This window comes from Neophocaena asiaeorientalis, unplaced genomic scaffold (genome assembly GCF_003031525.2).
Source record: "Neophocaena asiaeorientalis asiaeorientalis breed wild unplaced genomic scaffold, Neophocaena_asiaeorientalis_V1.1 scaffold327, whole genome shotgun sequence".
NCBI lineage: Eukaryota > Metazoa > Chordata > Mammalia > Artiodactyla > Phocoenidae > Neophocaena > Neophocaena asiaeorientalis.
In genome coordinates this window covers 8,918,632-8,931,225 of record NW_020174560.1, presented here as the reverse complement: position 1 = coordinate 8,931,225, position 12,594 = coordinate 8,918,632, and the positions used below count along the sequence as shown (strand labels likewise).

The window sequence follows — 12,594 nt, the reverse complement described above, 5'->3', positions numbered from 1 at the left end:
TGCCTCGGGTGCTCCAAATACCAGCGAATCAGCTTTCCAGTGACACACAGTGCAGCACGTGGCAGTGCAGCGCATGGAGCAGAGGGAAAAGCAGCCACTTCGTTTTCTCCAGGAGCCTGAGGCCATCATTTCCCACACTGAATCATTGCTCATCGCTTACAAGACCACTTCCTGCAACTATTCCTTTCTAGCTTTTCCTCTGCCTCCACCCCAAGGTCTGGAGTACCCTGGCCTTTACATTTCCTTCCAGTCTGAGGGCTCTATTAACATGAACATTTTCGGGTTTAGTGCCTTCTGATTCAACACCCTGGGTCTAGCTGAGAGCTAAAAATACCATCCTTCCCAGCTGATCTGTCCTAATCACAATAGCACCAACCCTTTAAATAGCTTTTTTGTGCCAGAGTAGACATTTGACAGATGGAGCTAACACTCTGAGGGCAACAGGAAGTCACAGGCTTAAAGGGCTGACCACCTAGCGTTGAGCTTTTACTTTTGCTCTTCCATGTCTTCTAGAGATGAAAGAAGAAGAGAAACGCTCTTCCTAAGCCTTAATCATTTATCAGTTCTTAATAGAAAGGTGTATATGATGGGGTGCTTATGGTGCCACTAGTTGTGTAAATACTAGAAAATATTAGATCAGAAAGGCACCAATGTTTGGGTCTCCCTGCTTCCTAGCACTGGTCATCTCTACTGGCATCAGGCGGTCTGTATGAATCTGTTTTACAGCTTATATTGTAGCTGTATTTGGGCTTAGTACATGTCTGGGACCACTATCTTAAGTATACAAGAAGTAGTTGCATCTCCAGCCATATCCAGAAGGGAATCTTTCTGGCAAGCAATCTACAAACCTGTTTTTTAAATTAAGTGTTTATTATACTGTGAAGAGCTCAGAGACATGTTGTATCTATATTCACTAGTTGGGCTCTCTAGTAAGGGACAAATATTTCTTCTGCCACAGGGACTAGGTGAGGATGAGTTCTGTTTCTTTGTTTTGTCGTGGTTCTCCCCATCCCTCGGAACATTTCATAAATGCAAATGCTTTGCCAGCCAGCACTTAAATATAGTTTGGTTGTTTAGATGGTAAGAAGTGTCCTTTTCAGCAAGCACAATGGTTTTGAACTTGCTGATGAGTGTGTACCACAGCTGGGACCCATGTACAGATTCCCCCTTGCCACTCACTGAGTACCTTCACTCTTATGGCTGCTGGAAGAGATGTGACCTTAGCTAAAGTAGGAAAATGAAGGAGGGAAGACCACATTCACACCTTCTAAGACTTCAGGCCTCAGGCCCAAAGCCAGATTTGAGGTAGGAGACAAATGAACCAAAAGAAATCACACCTTGATGCACTTGTAACCATATTTGACCATCTTTTAAAACTCTGTCCTTTAGGGCAAATCTCAGTGTCTTAACATTGCATTGTCATTCTCAAAGTCTCACAACTGTAAGATTCCATCATGTTTCCCAGGAGTTCAGGTATATTTAAAACAACAACTACAAAAAACTGACATCTTGTAAAGAAGTCTATCCCAGTCTGACAAGGAAGCCTCCTTAACATTGGCTCGCATTGCCATTCTAATAGGTTCCTTTAGCTGAGTCTGATGATCCTGCCATCTACATACCCTCTAACTCAAACCTGATAGCGAAGGTTTATGAAAATTGACTCACACGTACTTACGTTATAGAACCCTCCTCCCTCCATTCAGTCTTCTGATAGAAATCACGATAACAGCCATTTAGTAGGAGCAGAGCCAGGTTCCTAACTGGAATGCTTCCAAACACAGTAAAGTTACATCCATTCAACTTGCTTATTCTACCTGGCTGTTTGCCACATTTTCTAATTCTGGAAGGGGTGAGTGTGTATGTGTGTCTGTGTGCTTCCATTTCTTAGCCTATTATCTCTTACTTAGGTGGTAAAATCACGAGACATCTGTAGGCATCTGGGCCTTGCTATGTATATTGTCTAGAACATGTGCCTATGCAACAAGGTAGATCTTCAACAAAAGCTCCTGCTGGGCACATGGGCTTCAGTAGTTGTGGCGTGCGGGCTCAGTAGTTGTGGCACGCAGGCTCAGTAGCTGTGGCTCGCGGGCTCTAGAGCGCAGGCTCAGTAGTCGTGGTGCACGGACTTAGTTGCTCCGCGGCACGTGGGATCTTCCCGGACCAGGGTTCGAGCCCGTGTCCCCTGCATTGGCAGGCAGATTCTTAACCACTGCGCCACCAGGGACGCCACCCCCACCCCCTCCTTTGTATTTAAGACAGTCCTGTCAAAAGGCATTAGCCAAACTCCAGCTGGTGATGTTGCCTGGCAACCCAGTCTGAGCTGCAAGAGCCCTTCATTGTGGGAACCAAGGTGACAGCCAGAGCTGCCTGAACCTCCAAAAGGTGATTAAAAAGCATACCGAGGCCCTCTCCTTCAGCAGTCTTGCATATAACAACCTTGAGATATACTTTTTAGCTCCTCAAAGAGAACCAATTCTTGAGTTTTAACTACTCTGCTTGGTGTTAGTGAAAACCTTGGAAATAAAAGGAGGGAAATTAAGTCATAAGTAAGTGTGGTGCAGTTGTTTAATGAATGGGCTTTAGTGCCTCCTCGCTTGAGCTCTCACTGGTTTGAATGTGGAAGAAAGACATCAGGGCAAGAGCTACCTCCAAGGGGGATTGGGATTGACATATACACACTACTATATATAAAATAGACAACCAATAGGGACCTATCAATACGATATAGCAAAGGGAACTCTGCTCAATTTTCTGTAGTGACCTATATGGGAAAAGAATCTAAAAAAAGAGTGGATAGATGTATATGTATAACTGATTCAATTTGCTGTACAGCAGAAACTAACACAACATTGTAAATCAACTATACTCCAATAAAAAATTAAAAAAAAAAAACTACCTCTAAAATTAGACCACTTCTAAATAGGTGGTTTTTAGACTCACAAACAGAAAACAAGATTACTGTTACCAAAGGGGAAAAGTGGGGGAGGGATAAATTAGGAGTATTGGATTAACAGATACATACTACTGTATGTAAAACAGATAAACAAAAAGGATTTATCGTATAGCACAGGAAACCATATTCAGTATCTTGTAATAACCTATAATGGAAAAGAACCTGAAAAAGTGTGTGTGTATGTATATACATATATATGTATATATATCCAAATCACTTTGCTGTACACCTGAAACTAACACAATATTGTAAATCAACGATACTTCCAATAAATAAATAAATAAAGGGTTTTTTTCTTAGCAGAGATTTTTTTTTACTGAAGTATCGTTGATTTACAGTGTTGTGTTAATTTCTACTGTACTGCAAAGTGATTCAGTTATACACATATATACATTCTTTTTATATTCTTTTCCATTATGGTTTATCACAGGATATTAAATATAGTTCCCTGTACTGTACAGTAGGACCTTGTTGTTTATCCATTCTGTATATGATAGTTTGCATCTGCTAACCCAAACTTCCCACTCCATTCCTCTCCCACCCCACCCTCTTGGCAACCACAGGTCTGTTCTCTGTGTCTGTGAGTCTGTTCCTGTTGCATAGGTTTGTTCATTTGTGTCATATTTTAGATTGCACATATAAGTGATATCGTATGGTATTTGTCTTTCTGACTTCACTTATTATGATAATCTCTAGTTCCATTCATGTTGCTGCAAATGGCATTATTTCATTGTTTTTTATGGCTGAGTAGTATTCCATTGTGTATATATGTGCCACATCTTCTTTGTCCCTTCATCTGTCGATGGACGTTTAGGTTGTTTCCATGTCTCAGCTGCTGTGAACGTGGGGGTGCGTGTGTCTTGTTGGATTATAGTTTTTTCTGGATATACGCCCAGGAGTGGGATTGTTGGATCATATGGTAGTTCTGTTTTTAGTTTTTTGAGGAATCTACGTGCTGTTTTTCATAGTGGCTGCACCAACTTACATTCCCACCAACAGTGTAGGAGGGTTCCCTTTTCTCCACACCCTCTCCAGCATTTATTACTTGTTTGTTTTTTTAATAAATTTGTTTACTTATTTATTTTTTGGCTGTGTTTGATTTTCATTGCTGCGTGGGCTTTTTCTACTTGCAGCGAGTGGGGGCTACTCTTCGTTGAGGTGCGCGGGCTTCTCATTGCAGTGGCTTCTTGTTCTGGAGCACGGGATCCAGGCACGCGGGCTTTAGTAGTTGCAGCACGTGGGCTCAGTAGTTGCAGCATGTGGGCTCAGTAGTTGTGGCACACGGGCTTAGTTGCTCCACGGCATGTGGGATCTTCCCGGACCAGGGCTCGAACCCGTGTCCCCTGCATTGGCAGGCGGGTTCTTAACCACTGCGCCACCAGGGAAGTCCCAGCATTTATTGTTTGTAAACTTTTTAATGATGGCCATTCTGACTGGTGTGAGGTGGTACCTCATTTTAGTTTTGATTTGCATTTCTCTAACGATTAGAAATGTTGAGCATCTTTTCATTTGCCTATTGGTAATCTGTATTTCTTCTTTGGAGAAGTGTCTTAAATAGATGTTTTTTAATGCCTATGGCATTATGTACATATCAGCGTCTCCAACACCTGAGTCAGAGGCTTATTCACAGGTATTGATGGCAGGTATCCATTGTGTCCCAGATACTGTGGGAAATACAGTGATGAAAAACTCTAGGATCCCTATGCTCAGAGAGCTTACTTACTGTCTTGGAGAACAGAAAGACTGTCCCTCACAACAACCTTTTCCTAGAGAGCACAATAGAACATGACAGGATTTTATGTGGAGAGAATTTAGTCCCTGAGTAATTTGAATTCTCATCAGAAATGAACATAATAAACTATCAACAAAGAAGTAGTGTTTATCATCTGTGTTTTTAAAGTTTCTCTTTCTGTGATGCTGCAACATCTCATGTTAGCAGTCAGAGAACAAGGAGAGAGAAATTACCTTTAATTCTAGAATGTCATGTCTCTCTGATGCTGTAGTCACAAGGAAGACCCCAAACACCAGCCTGTTCTTACCCTGTGTTGGTGACTATGAAGTCCTCCACTCTGACCAGCAACGGCAGCCGGGCTTACATGGCCTTGGAGCAATCATCTTTGCACAACTTCAGTCTTCCTCAGAGTCTTTTGTTGAGAGACAGTTTGTTTCATTATTAATTTGGGGCATGGTATTCCGCCAAATTAATAATTTAATTTAAGACCTAAGAAATCATTTGCCTGCTTTTAAAAAAATCTTAAACATCCAGATTAATAAATTTGACTTGCAGGATTTCTGCAACTGGGTGCTTTTCTCATCCTGGCACTTGAGACCAGAATGGCTTACGGTGAAGTAGTAGCAACTTGCGAGGCAGTGTTGTGCATTTGAGTGTCAGTTTTGTATCCCCGTGAATCTGGGACTAGCGTTGGAGAGATGAATCTGACGTGGCAGTCACTGTGGCACATCCATGTACCTGTTTCTGTCTTTGTCCTCGTCAGTGCATTTTTACGTGTCTAACACCTAGTTTAAGATTACCAACTCCTTAGACCCACCATAATCTCCACAGGTAATTCTTACACTAATGCTTATTTGCACCTTATTCTGTTTTCTGTCCTGGAATGTGATGGACAGGCACTTCAGGAGCTTCTTCCTTATCCTTCGCTCTTGTGGGAGAAGGGCTTTCTGAAATGTGCATGTATGCCTGTAACAGTGCTTCTCAGGAGACTTGAGCACACATAGCTCACAGCACATTTGTTTGATATTTTAACTGAAGGTGTTGGATTTTGAATCTGTGTTTCTAGACACTGTTTCCAGCAAGTTGCAAAACAACAATGTTTATACTATTGCCAAGAGGAATGTGGAAGGGCAGGACATGCTGTACCAATCCCTGAAGCTCACTAATGGCATTTGGATTTTGGCTGAGCTACGTATCCAGCCAGGAAACCCCAATTACACGGTAAGGCCTTTCTCAGAATGGGTGAGATGGGTTCAAGGAGGGGGGTAAGAGCCCTTTCATTTTTTCTCAGCATCCTGGAAAGACCTGGTAGAGGTGCTTCAGACGCCAGGTATCCAAAACAAGCAGTCAGTAAAGAAGTCCCCAGTTGCCTCCTTAGAAGACCTTCTGTCTGTAGTGTCTGCCCCGTCCAGCAGGCACAGTGCCTCCCAGCACGAGTCTCAGACTCCTCCTGGTATATACAGAGCTGCTCACAAAACTTCATCAGTATTGGTTAATACTTAACCTAGCATATCTATGCATGTGGTACTGTAACAAGCTGCTAAGAGGATTGGTTTCGTAGCTCATTTCAAGTCCATTCCTGCTTTGCTTAGGATATCAGAATCCCAGACATATGAGCCTTTTAGCAGTGTTGTGTGGCCTAAATGGTTGTTGAAAAGTTAAAGCAAAATGGGACATACCTTTCACAGCCTGTAAGGGGCCTTTAGTTTAGAAAACTTCATTCATTACCACACTGGACTAAAATTGGAATCCCGGCAGTATTTTTAGGGGAGGAGCCAGTTGCTTTGTTAAACAACAACGCTTCAATACCTAGGCACCCAGTGTTGTTTGCTGCTGTGAAATGCAGTCTCCCAACAGGATGCTGCTTGTCATCTGCATTTTGTCAAGTACAAGAAAAACCCTTGCGATGGGGGAAATATCTTATTCTTGTTATGTTTAAGGCTTTTGAATTGAATAACTCTGAGGAAGCTTCATATTCAGTAGATTAAGGGAGCTTTTTAGCCATGTAGCTGAGAAAAGTCTGTGACTCCTTTCCTTAATTTTAAGGCAAGTCTGTTTTCGTTAGCATACATCAAGGAAATAATACCACCAGAACTAAAAATTCTTGGTGTCTTCCCACTAGTTCCCTCCCTTGAAGTAAACTGGACTAGCATGTGTGTGTGTGAGCTACTGAGTTCCACCAAGCTAGATGTTTGTCCAAGCATTTGTGAGCTGAGAGACTTCAGGCTTCCCTCATAAAGTGTATGCTCCTCCCACCCACCTCCTCCATGACCAGTGCCTTGTCTTTTTTGTAAGAAACTACTCTGTCATTTTCCTTGAGCTCCCTAAGAAAGGAAAACTCCTCTGTACTCTTCCTGGAGGGACAGGTTTTCACTGTAAAATCAAGGTCTTGTAAAATAACTCCATTTGCTTCCCCAGAAATTTCTTCAAAGTATATATATTTGTGTGTGTTTTATTTTTTATCATCCATTATTTTATTGTATATAGTATTCCATCTCAGCTAGGTTAAAGAAGCATGATTACCCCCAGTTTGCAGGTAAGGAAACCAAGGTTAAGAATGAGTAGTGACTTGTTCAAGATCATATAAGTTGTTGGTAGCTGAGTTGTGTGTAGAACTCAGGTATCTCAACACTTCCTGCCATATTGTTTCTATTCATTTTAAGGATAGTGAGAATTTTGAGAAGGACCTCTTAGTAACAGCATAGTTCGTTTAAAATTTTTAAAAACTTTTTATTTAAGACTCACAGAAAGTTTTAAAAATGGTACATAGAGTTCCCATGTATCTTTCACCCAGTTTTCCTCATTGAGAACATGTTACAACCGTAGTACATTTTCAAGCAGGAAATTGATACTGGCACAAGACTATTAACTAAGCTACAGACCTTATTCAGATTTCACCAGTTTCTACATCATTACTCTTACTTTATTTTATTTGGTTAAGGAGTGTACAGTACTATGAAATCTTATCACACATATAGATTTGTATAATCACCACCACGGTCAGGATACAGAACTGTTCCATCACCACGGAAAAACTCCTTCTCGCTATCTCTTTATAGTTAGACATTCACCCTAGCCCTAACCCATGGCAACCACTGGTATGTTTGTTCTCCATTACTGTAATTTTCTCATTTCAAGAGTGTTATATAAATTCAATTCCTACAGCCTGTATCCTTTTGAGACTTTTTTTTCCACTTAACATAATACCCTTGACATCTGTCTAAGTCATTGCATGTGTTTTTTTATGACCGAGTAGTGGTGCACTACATGATAAATCACTTCCCCCAACCCCTTACTGTATTTCATTAAGAAAGTATGTTTATCCCATGAGGAAGAGGCCTCATATCTCTAAGTAGCTCTATCTCACCTGGGAAGATAACTTGTCCCAGGTGAAGAAGTCTGTGTTCCAGGCTATAAACCAGAAGTGGATGTGTAAGTCCTTGGCTTACCTAGGCGGGGGGGTGAGTCTAGGTGGGTGGCATTCCTGAGTGGTTGGTGTTAAAGATGAGTCACATAAGCAGGCTAGCGGTTCAAAAGTTAAAATCCTGGTAAGGCCTCTTTTCCCTGAGGAGCCATGTAAAATGAGACCCAGAGTCCTAGGTGAGATTTTTTAGCCTCTTTGTTCTTTATGTATGTTTCCCTTCTGCTTTCTTTAGGAATTAGCAACAACAACAAAAAAAATCTTTTTTTTTTTTTTTTTAAATTTGGCTTGTTTTAGCTGTACTAGTTGGAAAGCAAGGAATGGGTTTAAGTCTAAACTTAACCATTTGTTAAAGGCTGGGATGTCTGGGGGAGGGAGGTGATAGAACAGTCCAGAAAGAGAGGTTCTTCCTTCTCTTCCTTCGCCTCCCTCCTTCCCCCTCCAAAGAGCAGCTGAAACTCTCAGGGTCCACGCGTGGTCAGTCCATGACCCCTGCCAGTGCCAACCTTGGCAGATAGGGCTTTTATTGAGGAAGGCAACATTTCCTTATCACTCATGAATGAAAAAGTGGATTTCCAACTGGTTGGAAGTTCCAGTATTGCTACAAAGATGTGAAAAAATACAGGACAGTATTTTGAAGGGGAGGAACTACCCTCGCTTTAGTCTGGGAGTTAACTCCCTTAGGCAGTTCTTAACTCTTTTTAGCTTCCTCTCCTCCTCCTTTTCTGAACCCACATACTCTCCCACGAGAATTTTCTACAACACTGACAGTGAAGAGGCTGTGGAGGAGGAGGTACAGATTGCCTCTATAGGGAGCTTGAAAGTCAGGGAAATGCCTATAGCTGCAACTTTGACCAAAGAAGGGAGCTGTTTTCTACTCTTTTTTTTTTGTTTTGTTTTGTTTTTTTACTTTATTTATTTATGGCTGTGTTGGGTCTTTGTTGCTGCACGTGGGCTTTCTCTAGTTATGGCAAGCGGGGGCTACTCTTTGTTGCGGTCCGTGGGCTTCTCATTGCGATGGCTTCTCTTGTGGAGCATGGGCTCTAGGCACGCGGGCTTCAGTAGTTGTGGCATGAAGGCTCAGTAGTTGTGGCTCGCGGACTCTAGAGCACAGGCTCAGTAGTTGTGGCTCACGGGCTTAGTTGCTCCGCGGCATGTGGGATCTTCCCGGACCAGGGATTGAACCCGTGTCCCCTGCATTGGCAGGCGGACTCTTAACCACTGCACCACCAGGGAAGTCCTCTATTTGTATTTATATTCTTAAATTAGGTGTTCATTTGTTTTGTTCTACATTTATCAGAATTGTCTTCCTGATTCATGTCAAGCAGCAATTTTGGAAATGCCTTAGAGACTGAATATTAAAGCTGCAAATAAATAGAGCCTCTTTTGATGTTCTTTTGTTTGGCTTGGTTTTGTTTCGTTTTGCATTTTTAAAATATCACTAAGTTTTGAGGATGTGAGTTTTCTCAAGTTCAGGGTTGACCAGTCATCTTCTTGACATTTTTGCCAAAAATATTCTCACCTTTTGTACTTTGTTAAATCATCCAGAGTCTCTAATAAGAGAATAAGGAGGTAATCTAAAATCTCATGGTGATACATCGTTAAAGACAACTTTTGTTAATCTACCTTAACAGTCGAGCAATGATGTCAGTAATACAAAAAGCAAGTATTAAATTTTCTGGTTCTAAATGCAGTTTGCATGGTTTTGCTGTTATGTTATTGTTAATAGTGTTTTGCCTAATCTAGTACAATTCAGGAGTCCAAATATGGGTTTACATTTTGCACTTGTTGACCCACAAAGTGAAAATCTCAGTGTTCAACATTGAAATCTTTTTAATATTTTAATTTTAATTTGGTAATTGTTAGACTAGAAGAAGAGGTGGTGGTAGAGAAGTAGAGTAGTATCAGCGGTACCTGATAGGCCTGAATAAGAGGCAGAAAATGGAGGATTATGCTGTTGGCATAAATGGCTGTACAGTTACACTCAGTAAATGTCTTTGTGTGTTGGTTCTTGTTTTCCCTCCTTAACAGTGTATGCTCTCCTCAATGTAATACAGGAAAGGCTAGTACCATTAGAGCTAGTATCTAGCTTATGCTTTTATTTTACTTGAATATACATCCTCCTGAATTGGGACCGAGATAACCATCCTTGTCAGACAGAAACTGGAGCAGGCAGCTGAAATGACGACCACGTTAAGGGTTTTAACCCTTCCCTTTTCATTTGGTAGTAGTCCCTATGACTCTTAGGAAAGCAGTAGAACACCTTTTCCTGTACATTTTTTCATATGCATTATTTCCTAACCTCGTAGACCCACATAGAATGTCGTTAGAAACACAGCACAGCTTGACATTGATTAAACCGAAATTCTAAAACCCATGTAACCTATTAGCAGGATCTCTTTGTTTGGCTACTCAGTGGTAGAAGCTCTTCTCCCCTTTTATCAGGAAGAGGTGTCCTTGCACTGAGTACTTGGATACCTTTCGAGTTAATGCCAGCCTCTGTGCTAACCTTCCTTCTCCTTTTCCTCCGAACAGCTGTCGCTGAAGTGTAGAGCTCCTGAAGTCTCCCAGTACATCTATCAGGTCTACGACAGCATTTTGAAAAACTAATAGACTGGTCCGGTGCCCTCTGGCCACCCTGTGATCGGTGCAAGCCAAGAACTCTTAACTGGAAGAAAATTGTATTGCCGTGTAGAATCTGAACCCAAACACACTGAGGCCACCCACCAAGGTAGTGACTAGTCTAACCTGTGCTAACATTAGGGCACAACCTGTTGGATAGTTTTAGCTTCCTGTGACCATTTGTAACCACTGCTTCAATCACTTCCCACCTCGTGCCACCTGCTGCTATCTGTCCTTACTTGTGGGCCTCTCCATCCTGTACCAGTGGCTGGCATTTTTGAGTGTAGTTTGATATTTTGTAATCGAGAGCTCGTTTCAAAAGCAGAAAAAGACAAAAAAAAATTAAAGCAAGGAAAAGTGTCACTGAAACGTAAACTGCACTTTATTGTTTTATATTTTTGTACATATGAGAAATTGAGGGAATAGTGTGTAACTGATAAAAAGTGTTAAAACAACCGCACAGTCCTGAAGGAAGAGACGCAGTTTCTTGGCCACCCCATTAGGGGATTTTCGTCTGTGGCAGCCTTGTCCCTGATCACTTTTTTTCTCTCCAAACTCCTTTTCCTTGTGATTGCCCCTGCCCCGTATTATCATCTCCTCTGACGCTCTGCGATTAGGAATGGTGGTCTTTCTTGAGTGGTGCTGCAGGGTGCAGGAAATCGGGCCTGTCCGCATTGAGGCTGAGAAAAATGAGAACTTACTACATTCCTTTCCACTGATCTAATCTATTAATAACACTGATTAAGGAATTTGAATAGAGATGGGAAACAGGAACCAAAATGCCCTTCCCCCATCTCCCGCTCTGGATTTATTTTAACTCTCAGGTCCAATTCAGATCTAAAATCTTAGTTTTAGAGTTGAAACAGACTTTAATAACTTACCCAACCTTTTTTTTCTAAAAAGGAAAAAGATAAAAGACAAACAGGGTGTTATTGCCTAAGGCCTGTTAACTGATCAGTAGCAGAGGTGGGGGAGTGGGTCTCCGAAGTCCTCATCAGTGTTGTCTTCACTGCAGGACCGGCTCCATAATTTTCTTCCTTCAATGCCTTTCTTTTACCTTTTCTGTGCCTGCTTCTTTATGGCTCTTCTCATACTTCATACAGATTTTGGCACTCCATTCATTGGCATCCGGTAGCAGCAGAGTATCTTTCCAGGGACTTGAAGGTAAATCCTGATGCCAGAATGAAGGAGTAGCTAATAGTCTCCTGGAGCCGCAGTTCTTGAGGCCAGCAGGATGGGTGCAGGGATGAAGTGAGCTTCGGGATGCTACAGATTCACTTGATCCTTCAGTTCTCTGATCTGCTCTGCTCTTGTGTTGCTTGGGCTCCAAGGCAATTGAGATCACGTCAGAGGGCCAAGCGGTTCTTTTCATCTCTCAAAAGATTGGGAGATGTGAGGACCCCCTGCCCCCTGGGCACATTGGGTGTGATCTGTCAGAGAATGCTTCATGCCTGGAACACCAGTCTGTTTAGCAGTGTTTGCACTGTTTCACCTGTGGGCACCTGTGCCGACCAGTGCCCAGGTATTCAGGGTCCGTGACCAAGACTGCTTCTCACATGCCCCTGCTCAAATCAGAGGCGCTTGGGTCCAGAGGCCTCATGTAGGACCCAGACCTAAGAGTGAGTCCAAGAGAAGGAGGAATCGTAGAAAACAAGAGCAGAAACTACCCCCCAACCCTGTCGCAAGTGAAATGACTCTGATTCATATCAGTTGCAAAGTTTGGGGGTGCAGATCCCCCAAAGCAGCTTCTTAAACCTTGAGAATCTCCGAGAGAAGAATTTCTCGGGTGAGGGTCAGGAGCCATGTCCTGCGCTCACCACCCCTCAGGCACGTGGAGAACAGGAAGTAGCACAGGATTGTGTGTGG

At 42.3% G+C, this 12,594-nt stretch overlaps 1 protein-coding gene across 1 annotated transcript in view; it reads left to right on the top strand.

Moving 5' to 3' along the window:
• Positions 1 to 11,103, top strand: part of AP2B1 (adaptor related protein complex 2 subunit beta 1) — a 93,096-nt gene extending 81,993 nt beyond the window's left edge. The window contains 2 exon segments of the mRNA XM_024757552.1: positions 5,752 to 5,906; positions 10,642 to 11,103. Of these exon segments, the coding sequence (XP_024613320.1) occupies positions 5,752 to 5,906; positions 10,642 to 10,716 (230 nt within the window). The 3' untranslated portion in view covers positions 10,717 to 11,103.
• Positions 11,104 to 12,594: the final 1,491 nt, after the last annotated feature.